At 43.8% G+C, this 20572-nt stretch overlaps 1 protein-coding gene across 5 annotated transcripts in view; it reads right to left on the reverse strand.

Moving 5' to 3' along the window:
- Window positions 1-20572, reverse strand: part of PHTF1 (putative homeodomain transcription factor 1) — a 499499-nt gene that overhangs the window by 353423 nt on the left and 125504 nt on the right. For all 5 annotated transcript variants that reach the window (XM_069238694.1, XM_069238696.1, XM_069238695.1 and 2 more), the window contains one exon: window positions 13090-13243. In XM_069238694.1, coding sequence (XP_069094795.1) covers window positions 13090-13243 — 154 coding nt within the window. The remainder of the gene's footprint in view (window positions 1-13089; window positions 13244-20572) is intronic.

The raw sequence follows: 20572 nt of genomic DNA on the forward strand, positions 1-20572 counted from the left end.
AAGACTTAGCGTTTCGCTGATCATGCCCAGAAAAATATGCAAATTTATCATTATACGTTTTCGAACTCCCTTGTGGAGGAGTCGAGCAATGTTCCCATTGTACATAATTAAAGATGGACTTAGGGCTACTCGCTTTGTGAATAAAGTGGTGTCCATAATAGGTGTAGCAAAACATATCACCATGATTATCTTTAAATTGGTAAGCATCTTCATCGTCATAGACAGTATAATATTGCAAATCTTTTAGCATAGCATCTACTGTCTTCACATCCCAATCATCAGAAACAATGCCTGGAATAACAATATCATTCATTGATAACTTAAGAACATACGGTATTTGAATCAATTCAGTGGGACCATATATATCAAACATTACTTTATCCCACACAATTCCATCCGGAATTGGTATTGCAGAAATGTTCACATTGGATAAGTCTCTTCGAACCATATGAGACGAAAAATGTGGTCTCAACACAGTCTCCACGTGCTCAATGTCTGATCGATCAGGAAGAAAATGACCATGTATTACCAGAAAAAAGGTAACCACAAATCCCAACCATAATAAAATAGTCAGTACAGCCATAAAAAGACACAAATAGTTCCAAGGAACAACAAAATATGTACGTTTAAGCCAACTTAGTAGCTTACGTGGACCTCGGATTGAAGACAGTGAAGACGAAGAGCTGGATACAGCCGCATCCGCGTCGTTGAAGCAGCCAGAGGCAGTTCTCGCAAAAGGTGCAACAGTGAACAAGGAAGCTGATGGAGGTTCTCTCCTAGGTACGCTATAAATCACATGTTCAGAAACATCAGTAGAACGTACAGCAACTTGAGAAAAAGAATCGATATCAATCGTCGACTGTGGAACAATCGCAAGATCATCTTCCACCCTCCCCAAGCTCGGAGAGGAAACATGGTCGGTGCTAATCACCTGCAGCGGGACTTCTTCCCCAGTAGTGAGAGGGATGCCGGAACTACTGGGTGTCCCTCTTGGTCTGCTGTGCAGAATCGGCCACATGTTGTAACTTGACATTATCAATGGAAACAAAACGATTTCCTTTGGCCCCTTGCAGCGGCGGCAAAATCACAGTTCTCGTGCCGCTCACCCCCAACACCGGGACAGGTGCTCGATAAGAAGGACCAAATTCTTTCTTTACTGCGACCTTTTCACGCACTAGATCCCCAATCCTGGGTATCCAACCAGTAGGTGTTACTGGCTCATCCTTAATTCCAGAGGAGGCAGGACTCGCAGAAGAGTTATCTTCACGAAATTGTTGTAAATCCTGCAAAACAGTGACACGATCATTTATGTCAAAGGGCGTATCTGCCGCCTCCACACCAGGACCATCTAGATCAGGAACATACATTCGTGTTCCGAACAGGCACTCATATGAAGTACGACCCCCCAGTGACCTTCTAGGCAAGTTATTAAGTGCTCTCTGTACTCCATACAGGTGGGCTAGCCAACTACGACCCGTACCTATAACCCTGGCTGTTAAGGATTGCTTTAAATCACGATTTAAACGCTCCACGACAGAATTTCCCTCGGGATGAAATGGAGACGAGAATTGGAGTTGGACCCCCAACGAAGCCATGGTGTCCCTGAATGCCTTAGAGGCAAAAGCAGGGCCCTGGTCCGAATGAAAAGCCGCAACTGCAAATGTATCGACAAAGATACGCAAATCTTTAATAACAGTCCGAGCGTCAGCCGAGCGCTGTGGCCAGACCCACACAAATCTGGAGCACGAATCTACAGAAACCAATATGTATTTGTATGCACTATCTGGTGTCAGTGGACCACAATGGTCCAAGTACACACACTGTAATGGTCTATTTGATATCAGAAGAGGAGTCTGCTGCGGGCGTCTAGCCGACGATGCTTTAATTTGTTGACAGACGTCACAACAAAGGACATACTGCTTTGTCTCCTTATAGAGACCAGGCCACCAATAACGGGCCTGTAAAAGCGAAATCGTGGCAGCCACACCAGCATGCGCAGATGCCACCCCTTCATGCGCTGCAGAAATTAATCGAGGTCTCTCAATCTTATTCGGTAACTCACGTACACCAACGCCTGGAATATTAACAACAGCATTTAGTGCACCACTCAAGCAGTAACTATATTTAGAAGGGAATCCTTTAGGAAATGGCGTGCCATCAGCCGTAGCTTTTATGGCAGCCGAAATCTCTATGTCTGGTTTTGAACTCGAACGAGTTACCGCGGCTACAGTGGCGATAGTCACTGCCGCCTTTGCAGCCTCATCAGCCAAAGTATTCCCAGCAACGTGTATTCCAACGCGCTGGTGTCCAAGTGTATGTACAACATGGACTTTAGGAAGCGTCTCTTTCAGACCCGCAACCTTACCCCACAACAATTTATGTTTAATGGTGTTGCCTTTAGAATCTCTGAACCCATTCATTTTCCAATAATGTAGATATTCATTGAAGGATTGCACACAGTAGTAGGAGTCACAGACCAGCAAGGTCAATATCGCCGGCTCTGCATGCTCCAACGCTAACAAAAGAGCTTTGAGCTCAGCCAGCTGCGCCGTGCAATCTCCCAAGGTTTTAGTATAAGTATGTCGGGGGCAGAAAACTCCCCCCTCCATAGTCCCGCTCACCACCGCACAAGCAGCAGAATACTGTTGTTTAGTCCCTACCGCCGGTTGCGCAGAGCCATCAGTATACATGACCACTTCATATTGGTCAATAGGTAATGTGCCAGCAGGAACCGGGTACTCTATTTCATATTGAAGAAATTCTTGAGTCTGCAGCTTAGGGTCAAATATGTAATCCACATCAGTGGCCGTCAAAGACATAGCCCATTGTATCCACCGCGGGTGTAAAGCTTTCGAATTAGGAACACTCGCTTTTGTAACAGCCTCCAAAGCCGGAATTGGGGAAACAACAATAATGCGTTGGCCCTGGGCTAGCGGTCTTTCTTTGATCACAGCCATCTGTACTGCAGTGAGAATTTTCTCAGTCTGTGCAAAACGTTGTTCTGCAGCAGAATACAAGTGGGACTTGTATGCTATCGGGACTGTCTCCCCTTCATTAAAGGTGACATACGTAAATCCAACAGCCCCAGGAATCACCCTGATGACCAAATGAGTTTTATTGTCCCGCGTGTGTAAATGTTTAACCGCTAAGAGATCATTCTGCAGCTCTCGCAGTATGTGTGTATGCTCAATCGTCCAAAATCTACTTGAAAAATTCGGGCGAATCAGTTCATATAAGGGTTTTATACGTGTAGCATAATCAGGAATGTAAGTTCTGCCAAAATTCAGAAACCCCAACAAAGACTGGAGCTTCCGAACCGTATTAGGAGGCTGCAGTAAAGCACATTTCTCCAAAAAATGTGGCGCCAGGCTCTTGCCCTCACTCGATAACTCATATCCCAGGAAAATAACACTGAGGAAGGCAATCTTTGATTTCTTAAAATTAAACTTATAACCAATATCAGCAAAACCCACAACAATGCGCGATACGCGACTGAGATGTTGTAGAATCTCATCGTCCGTCAAATAAATGTCATCAACATATGATAACGCCTCAGGGTCCAACTCGTGCAGAACTTCAGTCACACGAGCCGAGAACAGTCCTGGGCTATTCTTATACCCCTGAGGTAAACGACAAAACTTTTTCTGAGAGCCAAACGCACTGAAACCGGTATAGTCCCGACTTTCGGGTGCTATATTCTGGCAGAAAAATCCATTCGAGATATCCAAGGTTGTTTTGTATTTTTTACGCACTATATTATTCATAAGCGCAGCGCTATGTGAATTCTGTATAGCATATGTGCGTGTATGACTATTCAAATGTCTGTAATCCACCACTATCCTATAGGAATGGTCCGGTTTAGCAACCGGAAATAAGGGATTATTCATCGGCGAGACACAAGGCTCAATCACACCTTGGTACTCCAATTGTGTAAGAATTTTCCGAACCGATGCCCTTGCTTCAAATTTAATAGGATATTGCGGCTGTGGCTGAGGTTCTCCTTTAATGGGAATGACATGATAAGGTGATTGTTTATCCCACCCCACATTATTTCTATATAGGGCGGGGGCTTGTGCTAGAGCCCATGATTTACCATATGACTCCGCTAGTTCTCTCGGAACAAGTGGTGAAAAGGAAGGCGCAATAACCTCCTCCCCAACTGGACAGTCGCGAACAAAGTCAGGTGGCCAATCTTGTTCGGCCAACAGGACATCATATGATTTCACCATATGGTCCCAAAAGATGGCGTGTACAACGCGGTCAATGTCCCCTTCTAATCGTAGAGTCACAAGATATACTTGATCAGGATCAGAGACTCGCATATCCGCCGTCTCGACTTGTATGTAGTCATCAGTTGCTTTCGCCTCCAGATGCTCTAGAAGACTCAGGCGAACTATTGTGACCTCTGCCGCGCTGTCTAACAGCGCTAACGCCCATGTCTTGTTCGTCAAGAGAACTCTCTTCTTGAGCGGCATGTCTAACTGAAACTGCTGCCACTTTCTTCTTTTTAAACTGCTGTTTTTGTTGCAGCGGTTTCTCTTCTTGTTTAATAGAAACCTCCGCTGAGCGTTGTGAATCCTGTCTCGGTTTCACGTACTCCGTCCTCCGCTCTGACCGCCCACCTCTCTCACTTCTTTTCTCCGAGGAGTCCTGAAAGGAACGAGATTGGCGCGTATCAGTATATTGATATCTATCAGGCGTCTTCAAAGTATCCCTATTCCTGAGATTATACTTATTTTGTGGGGTCTCTGGTTGCGGAGACTGCCCACCATCTTTCTTAGGTGTTTGCTGTTTCTTATCCCAGCGCTTTTTCGCACCCTCAGGTTGCTGTTGCTTAGAATTATCCTTATTATTTTTACCCTGCAATTGTGGTTTCTGCGGTCGAGCCCCTAGGCTATCACGACCAATACTAGAATATGTTTCAGCTATTATTCTCGGAAGTTCCCGCTCCTGATTAATCTGCGGAACGTCCCGAAGACGCATTCGCACTGCTAGTGCTACAGCCTCCCCCTTGAGATTACTCAAAATAATAGAAGAAACCGCGTCAAAATTACCCATCAATTGCATGCCTAAATCCAAGGCAGGGGCAGCCCCTTATTCATCCTGAATTTGTTTAAGCACCTCCGGCAAATTAGCCAAAGTCGGTGTACCGTGTGCTGTAGTATAGAGAGCGGCAAACACCGTGCCCCAAGTATTACAAAGATCCACCGTAGGAACCATCCCATACGGCAAACACATCGTCAAAATTCTATGCTTATCCTGAGGTCCCGTTTGGGGAAATACTGCTTCCAGCGTATTAATTTTTTGCGCCAGCCAAAATGGAGTCTCCTCACGTTTAGCCGGTACCTTGCCCATTACAGAGTGTACAGTGGCCGGATTTATTCCCGGCACCACCGCATGTGGATGAGCTGGAGCAGCACGCGCTGCATTAGTATTTAATGTCTGCATCACAAACTGAACTAATCGTCTGTACGTTGCAGTTAATTCCACATATAAACGACGCACTTCAGCCACTGCCACATTTGCCACTCCAGGATATGGTGTATATGTAGCCAAAAAAGGCCAGGTCGGACCATCATTACTCAACGGACCTAACCGTACTGGTGTTACTGAATGTGGGAGGGCGCCATCAAGCCAATTATGGTGTTCTTGATAAGATAAAGGTATTTCTAAGTATGCATAAGCCCTGTATTGTCCAGGGACATTCGCAACAGTATATTCGTGAAAAGTATTTGTACCCCCATCAGCTGCTGGAAATACGACCCAAGAATAAAAAAGTTCTGTTCTATAGGCTGCATGGGCGTCCACCACAAAAGTGACCGGACCCCCCTGGACCGTCAGTCCATGTGCTATCAGATGACCCGTGAGCGGAAATCGCATATTAAGCGGTATATTTACTACAACTGGATTCGCCATTAGTATAACAATAATAGCTCTAGGACAGAGAAGGCACACCAATATCGGGGTATTCCCTTTCAAAAGTTCAAGCTTGAACAACCAACCACTAAGTAATAGGATGTACCCAACCTGTGGTGGCGGAAACCCTCAGCCCCACGGACGTCTCCGCATACGGAACCGAGGAGTCAAAATATATACGAGACCGAGAGAGTCAGTCGGACCCAAACATTAGAGCCAGACCAAACGTTGGCGGCGCCATGTCGCGTGGGCTCTCATTATCCTAAATGAGACTACTGGATTTCTAGGCAGCAGGATCGATAACGGTGTGGGGGACTGAGTCTGACCCACGTGTAAGGAACTCTGTCACCCTAAATCCGGTTGTTGCTCCGGCTAACTAGCAGTGCCTCATTTCTCCCACGGGGAAGAAATGATTGGGCAGCCGAGCGCATGACATCTTTAGAACTTCTCAGGGAAGTCGTGGTCACTCAGATCCAAACCAACTCTCTCATTCACTATATGGTCTCATATATAAATGACAAAGACAGTATAAGTTTTATATAATGTTTTAATAAAACGACTGTATTTTAGATATTAAGGCGTGAGCCGCAATAACCAGAACAATACAACATAGTAGGATTGATATAGTAACCAGGAGAGTAAAACATAGAAATAAAGCTATCATAATTCCTAACCGTTTCTACTCTCCCTCTGCTTGTTCTATTTAGAGCACAGCATGTTAAGCTTTCAGCTTGCCTTTCTGTATCACTAGGGAGACGGACACACTCATACCTGAGCAAAGGCCTGTGATCTGGTTCAGCATCTGCAACGAGGCAGTCAGCGTCTAGTTGTGGTTCCCTGGTCGGAATCTCCCTCTTGCATGTATTGGGACAAGGAAGTGATTTTATAACTAACATGTCATCGTGATCACAAAATGTTCCTACGCAGGAATGGCAAGTCTAGACTCCTACCACGTCTATCGGCAATGTACCAGACTGTATCCTTGACTAAAGCACAGAGTGAATATGTTATGAAGAACTCCAGTGCTGAAGTAGGCAAAACAGTGTGATATGAATAAAAAACAACACCGTAGAACTGGCTATTCTGTAAAATAACAGTACAAAGCCTAATAGAAAGCATTTAGAGCAAAGTGCACAGAGGCTCTAAGCTGTTAGCAAATGAATAAAATATATTTAGGGCAAAGTGCACAGAGGCCTAAGGCCTGAAGCTAATGCGCAAAATATACGTAAAACTGACCACACTACAACGCTGTCCAACAGGATTTATTCACTATCAAATATAGTGTCGTCTGCTATTGATATTACTCAGACTGACTTGTCTCGGTTATATCATGGGCAAACGCAACTACGTTCCATCATGCAGCTGGGTTGGACATTACAGACACTGAAAGGTGGCCACATTCCATGGAAGTACATTAATGGGAGTGAACTATTCACTGCTTTAAATTTTTCCAGGGAACAAGAGACAATGGCTAAAAGGGAGGCTCGTTTCACCCTGCTTCAAGTAGAGAAATTAGATAAGTTACCCTTCACGGTAGCAGAGAGACCTTCAACTATCTGGCTCTTGCATGGCATTATTACTTACCGATTTCAACCTTTCGTTTCTCGAGCTGCCTGAAACATCTTACGGTGGGACGATATGAGCAGCTAGGAGATAGCTTTATTAAGGAAGAGTGGGAGTTGCCCTTTGACTATAGATGTCTGAACGGTGAACAGGAGGTCTTTCTTAGTGGAAGTGAATGTGAGACTGCTGTTCGTCATTCTATGATATGCAAACAGGTGTTTGCAATGCGGGGGTTGCGAATTTGGCCTGTTTTCTGAAGGGTACTCCCGTCCCTTTGATTCGTCCAGTGTTTCATGTACTTTCCAATGGAAGTTATGTTCTACTGAACGATGAAAGCTGTTGCGGCTTACGACCTGGAATTGCCAACGCAATCTCAGTCACGAAGGTCGTTACGTGTTGTGGACATGTTTTGTTTCCCCCCACACAAGAGATAAAAGTATCTGAAATGTGGCCCCATATAGATACTATTAATGTGAACTATGACAAGTTGAGTAGACTAAAGGCGCTATTGTTTCAAAAACAGGTCGCCTTGACTTCCGCAAAAGAGATGTATGCTCTCCAGATTGCGAGATCATCAGCCGAGATACAATCCCTTTTAAATACCGATTTCCCCAAACACTTTGGAGAGCTGGTATCCAGAATATTCAATGCTTCAAGCACAACTGGGATTGTTCATTTTTTTAAGGCTGTCGGGTCTGGTTTCGTGTTCATCTTCCAAACTGTCTTCGGAGTTATCCCATCAGCCATCCATTCTCTCTTTTCCAGTGTGTTTGGTGGCTTTCCAATTATTTTGGCTTTAATTGGCGGACTACTACTGCTATTTCTTCTGATTTGCGGTGGTTGTTTCTTTCCAGCGACGCAGAGCAATGGAGCCGCTCCCGTCAACCCCGCTGTGCCGTGAACGCATGGTTCGGATCTTCGGTACACTGTTGCTGGTGGAACTGGAGTTTGACTGGTCGTTGTAATTCCGGCCTCTGCTCTGGTGTGTACAACCGGTCTTCCGCTGCATGTGGTGTCTCTTTGAACATCTGCCTATGGTCTGTCTTGCTGTTGCACCGACATCTCCTGTGGACCACGAACTGCTGATGTCCCCGATGAGGGTTCATACACGGTCATGCCCCTTGAGACTAAGGTTGCTCCGCAAGGCCAACTATGAGCCTTCTGTTATAAGATCGAACATGGATGAGGACACTGCAGCGAGTATCGATACACCAGTGAATGTGGCTCACTTCTGCTCTGTGGATCCATTTGTCCGTCCAGCAATAGATTTCACTTCAGACGATGTTGACTCATTTTTGAGGTCCTTGAATGGTGACTTCGATGACATTCTTCAAGATCCTGCATATAACACATAATTCGATGAATTTCCTTACCATTTCCCGGTTCCAAAATATGCGATTATACTAAACGTTTGCTGTACTTGTCATAGTTGATATTAACATCTGTGTATGTATTTTTAAACACATTTTGACACACAGCAATTGTTTTATCATTAGCTACATTTATTAGCTTGTGTTTTTGTTTTATTTTTGACTTTTAGTTCAGAAGCAGTTTTTTTTTAGCGTTTGGGTTCCTGTACCTTCATCATACCTGTTACAGCAATGGGGAGGGTGTAGTGAATCCTAGTTTGTTTTAACGGGATAACAGGAGTTAGCTTAGCCGTAGGCTTGTAAACTCGTGCCCCCGTCACCTAGTGACTTTTAACCTACTTAGCTTGCTCTGTCTTAGTCCATTTAATTATTTATTTCCTTTAAGATGGTGGCCTTGTTTATAGTTCGGCCACTTGTTATGGGTTTTATTATCAGTGTCACTGCGCCAAGGCGTCAAGATCAAGCACGAAAGACAAACATACAGTAGGTGTTCACACTTAGGGATTTTCCCTCTCTATACTTTCGAGGGATTGTTGATATTAATTGCCGTCCCAAGCATGCCTGTTATCTATTTTTTTTAATTACACTTACGTCAGGGGACCTTGTAGATCTGTATAAATACATCACACTTTAGACAGATAATCAGAGGGATTCCGACCAGAGGGCATCGCCACCATCGCTGATACCGATGCTGCAGTCGTCTTGACGCTGACCCAGTCTTCGTGTCCCTACGGAGTCTGAGATAGAGACCTCATTCCAAGGTAACGAGGGTTGGGGCTCCTCTCATGGACATGGTTTTGGCAGATTAGGTTTAGCAAACCCAGCTCTCCATTAGGTAGGAGGTTAGGCCTATTCTCATTAGGGTATTAGGGCATATTCCATCTCGTACATATATATATATATATATATATATTTCTTTCATATATTGCAAAAATGGTGGGGGTCTTCATAACCATGACTCTCTTCTTCACAATATTGTTGCTTGGTATATTCATTATCCTAATCATTGCAGTTCATGCAATTTATCGCAAATGGCAGTTATGTTAAATAAAAACTATTATAACTTCACTGCATCTGTGTTATTGCCTTTGTTTCTATGAGACATAATACATCTGTGAGAAAAGGGTCATTTCCGTTTAACCACGACAACCCTGAGAAATCTTACTTTGAGTCCATGCGTAAGCGACTGCTACAAATCACCTTTTACTATTGTGTTTCTGGTGAAGTACTGCTAGTAAGCCGGTAAGGTTTGGACAACAGTTACAACTAAGTTGTAGGAAAAGACTTAGTCATCTACAAACGAAAGTACTGTCATCCTGAGACCAGCAGTCTTGCTCAGAGCAAGAGTCCAAACTACGACACCTTCACAACATCAGACTGGCCTACCTGAATCATCGCATCTCTTTCCACAACCCCGCCAGACCCCTCCGATCCACCTGGCAGGCACTAGCCACCATTCCACACATCTGGAAAACCACTGCCGGAGGAAGATCTTTCACCTACCTCGCAGCCAAGAGCTGGAACAACCTACCCACGCACCTCAGACAAAGCCCATCACTCATCACCTCCAGGAAGAACCTCAAGACATGGCTCTTCGAATAAAGGCCCAGACCCTCCACCAGCGCCTTTTTGCACTTTATAAAAACCGATTGATTGATTGACTGACTGACTGAGGTATTTTACGGGATGACTGGAAGCGAGCTAATGTAATTCCTTTACTAAAAAAGGCCAACAGTGATCTGAGATGCCTGTCTATTTTTAGACTTGTCTCTCTACTCCCAGCAGCTGCGAAAGTCTTGGAAAGATTAGTAAATCAACAGCTTACTGTTTTTCCTATTGAAAACAACTTCCTCCACCCCTCCCAGTTAGGGGTTAGAACTTGCCACAGGACCAAGTCAGAGGTCTGTGAATCCATTAGGTTCAGTTAGTGGCCCTGGTGCAGCTAGAACTATCGGCAGCATTTGACACGGTCGATCATAACATCTTGCTGCACACGTTAGAATATCTGGGAGTGATGAGCTTGGTGTTCTGCTGGCTGAGTTCTTTTCTGAAGAGACGTGAACAGGTGGTTTGGATGGAACCATATGCCTGGGACGCTAAATGGCTGAGGTGGGGAGGGCAGCAAGGCTCCTTCCTAAGTCCCACTCTCTTCAACATTTATACGTCCCCTTTAGCATATTTGGTGTAATTCTTTAACATCAGAGTCAACTCTTATGCGTAAGATACTCAACTCCTGCTCACATATGACGGGACTCTTTAAAGGCCAAAGAGGCATTTGCTTGCTGTATGGTAGCAGGTTTGGAGTGGCTGAAGGACAATAAATTACACTGCAATTCAGACAAGACTGAAGTCCTATTGTTTGGTCAAAATCTACTTGTTCCTGGATGGGCAGGAGTACAGTCTAAGAATGTGCCCCAACTGCCCTCTCCAACAGCGGTGGCTAGAAACCTGGGCGTCATGTTTGACACCCAACTTCATTTGCGGATCAGGTGTCAGCAGTTGTAAAATCATGCTTTCGGATTTTTTGCATGCTAATTAAATTTCTTCACTATCTCCTACATTATGCTCAGGTGACAGTGGTGAGGGCATTGATTCTTTCTAGGCTGGATTAATCCAATGCTCTATACTTGGGTCTTTCGGATTCTTTGACCCAACGGTCACAAGTTATACAGAACATAGCAGTCTACCTATTGTTTAACATTCCAAGGTGTTTCACAGTGTCCTCATTTCGGGAAAGACTACATTGGTTGCAAGTGTGGCAATGCATATTGTATAAGGCTCAGACAATGACACATCAAGCTTTCCACAATAAGGGGCCCAAGTACCTCAATGAGAGGATCAAGAAGTACCATCCGGGGAGACCCTTGTGGTCTAGTACTGCCGGTCTAATTACGGTTCCCAGTTTCAAAAGGCAGTTCAGAGGAGGATCCTCTGAACAACAGAGATCCACAGCAGAGGAAGAAAATTTTAAGAAGGAGCTGAAAACACTCCTTTTCAAAGATTAGGGATGAGCGAATCTGTCAGCCCCTGGTGTCTACTTTCTCTGTACCTAAAAGCGCCGGGACACTCTTTTCGAGTACCTGTGCGCTATAGAAGACTTTTTCATTAATTCATTCATCTATGGAAGTGTGCTCTACATCAGCTTTTCACAAGGTGATCTTGAATCTGGGCAGAAGGAGGTGAATGGGGATTACAATATCTTTGTTAACCAGGCTGGTGAATTTTCAGTTAGTTTATCCCCTGTCCTTGTGGTTTTCTTGAAACCCTGCTTGGCTACCACACATTTAAGCATATCAAGCGCCTCACGTTTGTTGGTGATTCAACCACTAAACTGCTATGAACGTTTTGGATCACCGACATAATAGGAGAACGAACAATATAGTGGAACAAAAATATTATGTCAAAAACACGGATTAGAAAAACATTGTTTCCTATACTTATAATGTTAAATACAAAAATATCAGAAAAAAAGTTTTGTTTTACACTAATATCGTTAAAACATACAAAAAATAGTTTTTAAGACATAGTTTTAAAAATGTTACTCAAAATCTGTTTGATTAGATCTTCAGAGCAACACAACAACATATTAAATGCATTCAATGGCCGAAATCATAAATATTTTAATAAATAACATTAATATAATGTAAATTAAATGCATTTAATACTATATAACATATATACCTATATAAACACACACAAATATCTGTATATTCATACATATATATAAAGTAATACTTATTGAAAACATATTTACATTATCTTAGTTGAGTTACTTTTTAAATGTACTACTACATGCGTGTGTGTGTGTGTGTGTGTGTGTGGATGGGCACATAAAGATACAAAATTTAAAATCCAAAATACATTTACTTAAATTCTGTCCTATACCTGCCAATATATAACTGAAATATGAAACTACACAATTTACATAATTACTAATCAATTAAATAATTAGGAATAAATGAATAATTGTTAATTAATTATACCTGATTACCTTCCCACCAAATTTTTCATTGTCACCACACTTGTTTTCACTATCGATCTTTAACTAGTGCTGGTGTCAGTACTTTAAAGCAGCTCAGACCTGGGCACACTGGGAAGAACTCCTGGGAAAAGAGCACAAGTATACCATGCATGGAGTTTCGGGTAAGCCGCATATATTACCACGATAAACTAAATGGCAGCCTGAAGTGCTAAAAGAATTTGGCGTAAAGTGATATGTGGACATGTATCTGAAGCTTACCTCCTCCTCTTGCCTCCATAGGCTGTCATAGTCTTTGTCTGAGTAGACACTATCTGGCAGTGCACAGTTCCCAGGAGCAACATCAAGCACATGGGCCCTGCGAGATCCCACGAAACTGCAACGGGTGCCATTAAATACAGAACAACAGCTGTAGCTGGAAATAACATGAAAAAGAAGTGTAAGAATGGAGCTTTATGGGTTTGGAAAACAATACAGTGACTTTGAGCCTGCATGGGGACCCCCACAACCCTAGACCCCAATACTGAGCACATACTCATGACGTGATCATTTTACTCCCCAGTATCTTCTGTGGTATCGAGAGAGGAGTATATTAGTTACTGATCTACGTGCATCGTACACCCTGTGATGTGGCAAATGCTACAGAAGATGTGGCAGACTGGAATCTACGCTGTAGGGAGCACAGTATCTACTTGTGGTATTTGCCAAGGCTTTCAGTCAGCCATGACATCCCTGTATTAAAGATGTGTGAAATCCCAGAGACTGGATGCTACTTAGGCTGCTGCGCTGTGGATTATGTCCAGTGTAAATAAGATCTGTTCAAAGCTCTGCCTCCTCCTGTGCTGTTCAGTGTCACACCTGGGGCTCTCCTCTTCAGCAAGGAAGCATCTGGTTGACTGCAGAGTAACTACTCGATTCTACATACAGGGTTTTGGGGAATATCTGCCTGTGTAATCAGGAGGGCAAATACACATATCTAGAGTTAACGCTAAACCCTATCCTTGATTACAATCAAGCTAAGCATCTCGGTTGAGCCAGGATACCAGTTCTCATGCTACTGCGATGAAGCTAATAAACTATGGACACATGGAAGTGACAAAATGCAGAAAAATCCACCCAAGGAAGGCAATGATCACTTAAAAAGAAGCATATAGTAGTTCAAGGTTTTCTTTATTTTACTTTTTGGAAGATGGGCTATTATTACCCATGTAAGATATTATTGTGTGGGCTCATGCAAGTTTATATTGTATTGGATGGAGAGTTGGAGCGCTGTGCATGAGATGGGGGTTAAATACTGAAGTACAGTATCTAGAAATACAGTGATTAGGTGGCATATTACAAAACAGTCAGTCACAATATCTAGTGAAGGCAGTGCAGGGAAATATTTTACAATAGTAGTACATATTTTCAGCATTTTTCAGGGAGTTCAGGATGAAATCTACACGATTTGGAACAGACTCGGACAGATTTAAAGTGAGATCATTATTGAGACTGGCAAAGGAGAACAATCAAGAAGAAACCAACAGAGAGATTGCAGCCACGGAGCCATTAGCTGCTCTACCACTATTGTGTGTGCTAAAATAGAAAACTTTAGCGAAGGATTGTTGTACATTTCACCTGAAGCAAATTTATTCTGTGGCAAACTCAGTACCAAACTGTTCCCTCTAGAGATAAATGAAGTGGAAACCTATGGAAATGCATGCACAATGCAGGAATTAAAGGGTCAAAAATGACCACCCTTTCTTTCCAGTGACTGGCATTATAAGCAATTTCAAGAACAGCAAAATTCATTAGATTGAATTCCAGCCCACAACTCTATATTTATCAGTGTTGCTGTCTTGAAAATTGATGGCCTGATTATGAGTTTGGCGGATGGGTGTTCCCATCTGCCAAACTTCCGACAGGGTGGTTGCCACCACGATTGCTACCTCCCCGCAGGCCCCATTAAGACTTTCCCGCTAGGGTTCCACCGGTCAGCCCGGTGGGGGATATGGGGAGGCGTGGCGAGGGGAGGGGGGCGTTCGCGCTGAGGAGGTGGAGGGGCGTGTCTATGCAGGGGTTGGGAATAAAATAAAAAATAAATAAATAAAATAAAACCACTTACCTTAAGAAGGCCGCCTTGGTGTTCCTTGCTGCCTCAGTGCTTTTGTGCATCTTCTCTCCCCATCCAATCCAGACGCTTGTCTCATGCTGTTACCCAGCATGAGACAATCGCCTGGATTGGTCTTAGCTGCTGAATTGCCACTCAGATGGGTACTGGGAGACTGCACTGGTTCTTCACCCAGGTTGTGATACACACCTCAGGTTGACAGTTCTAAGTGTGCATGTCGGTTTGGCCAGCCTAACTAACATGCACACTTAGAAGTGCACATTACTCCTCCCCTCCTGCTGCTGATGACAAAGATCGCCCAACCCAGACCTGCCCTATGAGGAGGAAGCAAAAAATAAAACGATAATACAGCAGTTGTATTATCGTTTTATTTTTCTGCTGCCTTTCAGCAGTGGGGGGACCCTCCCCTGCCATAGTGGAGGAGCCACCCCTGCCTGCTAGGAAGCACACTCACTGTTCTATTAAAATTAGATTCAGTGTTTTTTTATTTTTATTTAATTTTTAATTTCAGGCATATGGCTGCAATTTTTAAACAGCAACTTAATTCCTTTTTTTTCTTCATTTAATTTTTGTGGTATATGCTTGCAGTGAAAAAAATCATAATCATTGCCTCAGTTTGCCAATGCCAGGTCTATTGACATTGCCAATGCTTGTTCTTTTCTGTAGGCGGATTTCTGGCTAGGCATCTGTTTTTTCTAGGTTATCTGTGTACGACACCTGTGCTATTTTAACATGCGCATGTGCCTTCCTCATAGATGGTAAGACAGGTACAGAGAATGAGTGATTTCATCTGGGACTGTGTGTATTTCTTGTTTTTCCTGTATATCCTAGTAGCTCAAGCTGAGAGGAATCTGTATTACAGCTTGTTGGGACAGGGATGTCCCCTGAACGTACTCAGATGTGTACCTCTGCCCTAAGTGAACTTACTGCATGTGATATCTATTATTATGACATTTTACTGGCCAAGGTCACACCCCAACACAGTGTGGACACTGAGGCCTAGATCTGTCATTTGACTCTGAGGTAAGGAACTTAGTTCTGAGGACGGTGGAAGTACACCAAGAATTGTCCACTACTTGACAAGGGACTAGTGTCCATGTTCTAGGTTGCTGGCATTAAGTGATGGAGTCAGAAAACCTTTTAAACTGATTCAGAAGGAGTGTGTTGCCTACTGGCCAAACTGGCGTCACTTCAGCCTATATGAGACACCTAGACTGCTGCACTGTCCTTCTGTGTGCATGTCGACTGCCTAACATGTAAAGCTTGCAAGATTCCATGTGGATGTGAATGTAAGACTGTGGAGGCCAGAGGCATCCATTATGGATTGCCCTGGCACAAGATGGTGATTGTGGTACTGTCTCCTCATGAAGTGGAAGGGCACTGCTGCATACCTGAGTGAATGGCGTAAACGAGATGCAGAAAAAACGGAGGGAGAGGACATGACTGCCTTTAGAAATTCTATGGTGACCTTTTTAGCTGGTGGTTGTTGATTAGTCTTCTGAACACTGCCATTTGGGTTAACTGGAAGGAGTGGGAGAGTCTGCAGCTTTTGTTGTTGGGACAAACGCTTCAAGGTGGGGCCCGCCTCTTTTCTCTCTTCCTAAATGCTAATACAGGAAGGCTGATGAAAGTGGTGCAATGATTTCACACATTATTGCCCTCGCACTGACATCGGGGAATCTTAGGGGCCACAACATCAACTGGGGTAGGACCTCATCCTCCAGACTGCACTACTTCCAGGACTGAGCCCCATGTGCCTGCTCACGCGCTATTAAAGCAATACTTGACTTTCGCAACGCCCGTCTTTGCCCGGAAGAGGCTGGGAGCTTCTATTGCTTGTCTAGAAGTACGTTTTATGACCCAGAAATAGATTTTAAAGAACTTGAGCCATGCAATCATCAGGGTTTTTTAAAAATTATAATTATGCCTTTGAACCTTATTAAGGGCATGGGAAAGCGTAAAGATGTGGACGCTTCTGCACATATGTGTGGTTCTAAAAAACCCAAGAAACATCTTAGGGTAATAAAGAAAACAACTCCCTAGAGATCTTAGATATTTTAATTGAAGAGGTGGAGGTCATTCTGAGAAGTAACGTAAATATAAGAAGAAGTGGAGGTCATTTTGAGAAGTATCATAAATATATCCACTGCAAACTGTGTATCCTTGATGTGTTTAAGAAAAGGCCGCAGCTGTCTAAAACCCTAAGGGAGTCCAGACAGAAGGAAGTGACCCAACCTACAAGATTAGATCTATCCCCTGTGTTGACTACCATCCAGTGCATTGGCTTGGCTGCCTCGCAGTGCGCAGCATGCTAATGGTGCCCCTGCTGTGGAAGAAGAGGGCCCCCGCCCTCCCCTAAGCCCTGAGGTCATTGTGGTCCTGAATACTTTGTGTTCCAACCGGTATGGGCCTCTAGTGGAGAACAGGGGGCTCTGTGATACTGTTACTGCATGCTCTGGGGTACCTCCTGGAGACAATGCCCTGGCCAATATACCATTGGGCATAGGAAGGCCGTCAACATTGTATAGTAACCCCGAATTGGCATCTATGGACCAGAAATTGGATGAAGTTAAGAGCCTGGTGCTGATGCTGTTGAACATAGTAACAGGGGAACCTAGTCAGATCTGTAGGTGTAGGTGACCGACGTTCAGTATGGTGGGATTATGCCTGTTTCAGGGGGAAAGTCCATTGGCACTGTTTTGTTAGAACCTAGGTTACTAGCAGGGAATCAGCCCTTAAGGTCTGCCATCAATCTCTGTCTTATTAATCCATCTGCTCCTCAGTTGAGGGAATGCAGGCCCCTTTTGAGGCCAGTAGGCGCAAGTGCAGTTTCGATGTCAAGGAGAGGAATTATGCTGAGCTAGGCTGTCCTGACGAAGTTCAATCTGCTGAATGTATAGGGGGCCCTTGTGGGGAGGCTGGTAATCAGGCCCTGCTGGAGAAGTTACTCTACAGCCCAACAGACCAGGACATTCGATTGCACTTTACATCAGTCTGAAACAAGACCGCTAACATCCAAGATACAGGCCCAAGGTGTGGGGAGATCAGGAGGCACTATCTTTATGGTTGAGATACCAAAGTTGCCACTAGGGTCCATAGAAACCCGGGACTCCCTGATAAATAAGGTCATTAATTGGTTGAGAGTTCAGCATAACTGCCTTCCTGTTGTTAGAGTGGGTATTTTAGAGTTTGAAAGACACAGTCAGTAAGGATCAAACCATGATTTTATTTCTATTCTTTTATTGACAAGTTTTAGTGACCAACCTTATTGATTTTGAATTGCGCACCTGTTATCTCAGGAATCCTAGAGGGGTTAGCATCAGGCTGAAACTATCTCTGCCCGACATTAGTATACCCACAATCTGCAGGGGGATAGCAGGTGGGAAGTGTGAGTCTAATCAAACACAAGTTCCTGCTTTGGCAGCAAATAACCTCCCTATTTTGACAGCTGTCTATTTACTATCCACTGAACCCCATGCAACATTTCTGCCAGTAGCTTCTGTGGGCAGGGTTGGGGTTTCGATCGGGTCTGCCGATTGTAGGGAAGGGGTGAAAGCCCAGCGATATGGGTCTAATATCTTGGAAGATAATGCTGAACCATCTATGATGTCCTGAAATCTGGCTGGGTTAGAAAGCAAACTAGTGGATCCTGAGTTGGCTACCTACATAAACAAGCAGGATATATGTATATTCCAGGAGACTTGGGCTATGGGCCCAGTCTTCCTGGATGGTTTTTTATCCTACTGTGTGGAGGTCCAACCTGCAGTTGGGGGTAGCGGTCAGGCCAAGGTGGGGCCTTTTGATACTGATAAATAAGACTCTGCAGTGTAATCACTCAGTTTTAAAAATAGATCCCCCTGATATATTAGGCTTACAGCTTGAATTTAACAGAGGTTTTAAGTTAATAGTAATTAATGCAAATGCTAGGTCAGTGTCACGGGTGTAGAGTCTCAGACCTTGGCACAGTTACTGAATTTATCAACACATTGCACTATTCCTTTAACTTGGTGGTTGCATGTGATGTTAACTGCACATTTGAGCCCTCTTTCATTAACTGCGATCTGACGGCAGATGAGGATGAATACTGGGGCATTCCACAATTGATGGGAAAAGGACTGTGTATCTGCTCTGTTGCTGCCCTACAGCTGACATCACTGTGTCTTAAGCAAGGGCTTAGGGCTTGTAATGGTTGTGCGTGCTCTGATTTAAGCAACGCTCCTACTTTCAAGCGCGGCCAGTGTAATGGTGTCACTGACTATTTTCTAGTGGATGTTAGGATGTGGTCAATGCTGGAAGCCGTGAGGGTTGACTTTCGCCATAAGAGTGATCACAATTCTTTGCTTCTTACTTTATATAAGGATGTATTTAAGGAGATCTCAGAACACCCACTCCACCGTGGTCCCTGAGCTACTAGTGGCTAACAGCCTCAAACATGTTAGCAGGCCAAAAGTGATGTCAAATCCCTATTTGCACAAGAAGATTTATAAATTGTTTGTTGATGATATGGCAAACTATGAAGAGCTTGAGGTTGGAAATATTCCAATCCTCAGCATCCATGAGATGCTGGTGCCTAAATTACAGAATATTTTTTATAGGAAGATTACCACCAAGCGAACTGCTTCTATATACAAAAAGAGTGGTTTAACAACGATTGATCTAAGGCTAAATCAGCGTTAAAGTCAGCTATTGTGTCTCATTCATCGGGACGATCAGAACAGGTAGAACTACTTATAATATGGTTGTGGCAAACAAAAGCTGGAAAGATCCAGTGTGGCACAATTTGCTTGACGCAATTAGACGAAATGATAATGTGCCCTTCTGGAAGTTACTTTCTAATAGGCATATTAAGAATAGAAGTCTTACTTCTACTCATATTCAACCAGAGAGTTGGATGGATCATTTTTCCAATCTTTATGCTCCGCCCTGTGATACATTCAGTCATGATTCCTCCCCTCTAAAGTTGTTTGAAAAGCACTCACTGCCAGGTGGGCCAGGGGTGGGTTTCGGCAATCTTGAAGACTGCATTGTTTTTACTCTGCGGGAGACCACTGCTACAATTCCCTCCGTAAAACGTTCTAAAGCCCCTGGTCCAGATAAGATACAGGGGGATTTATATAGGTCTGAGCCGAAAATGTGGTTTAGTTACATTATTATGACATCTAGTGAAATATCAGCCTGGGGTTCAATGCCCACTACCTGGAAGGGGGCCGAAATAATACCCATTTACAAGAAGGGTGAAGTGAGCTCTCCCACTAACTACAGCCTTATCGATAACCTTCAAAAAATGTTTGCAAAACAGATACTGGATAGGATGGTAGCATGGGCTGAAGTTAATCATGTTACGTTTCCCATTCAGGCGGGCTTCCGATCCAAAACAAGTACTGTGGATCAAGTCTTTCTGTTGGCTCCTTTATACTGGAAATATGTATTTCTCACCAAACAAAACTTGTACTTTGTTTTTGTGGACCTCAGGTCCAAATTTGATTTGGTTCCCTGAGGGAAATTGTGGGAGGCTCTACATAAAGCAGGTACTCCAGGGAATATAATTCAACTTTACAGTGGCTACATGAGGGTACCTACGCTCAGGTGAGATGAGGCAATCAAAGAGAACTAACCAATCACATCCCTGTTCAG

This window comes from Pleurodeles waltl, chromosome 6 (genome assembly GCF_031143425.1).
Source record: "Pleurodeles waltl isolate 20211129_DDA chromosome 6, aPleWal1.hap1.20221129, whole genome shotgun sequence".
Lineage (NCBI taxonomy): Eukaryota > Metazoa > Chordata > Amphibia > Caudata > Salamandridae > Pleurodeles > Pleurodeles waltl.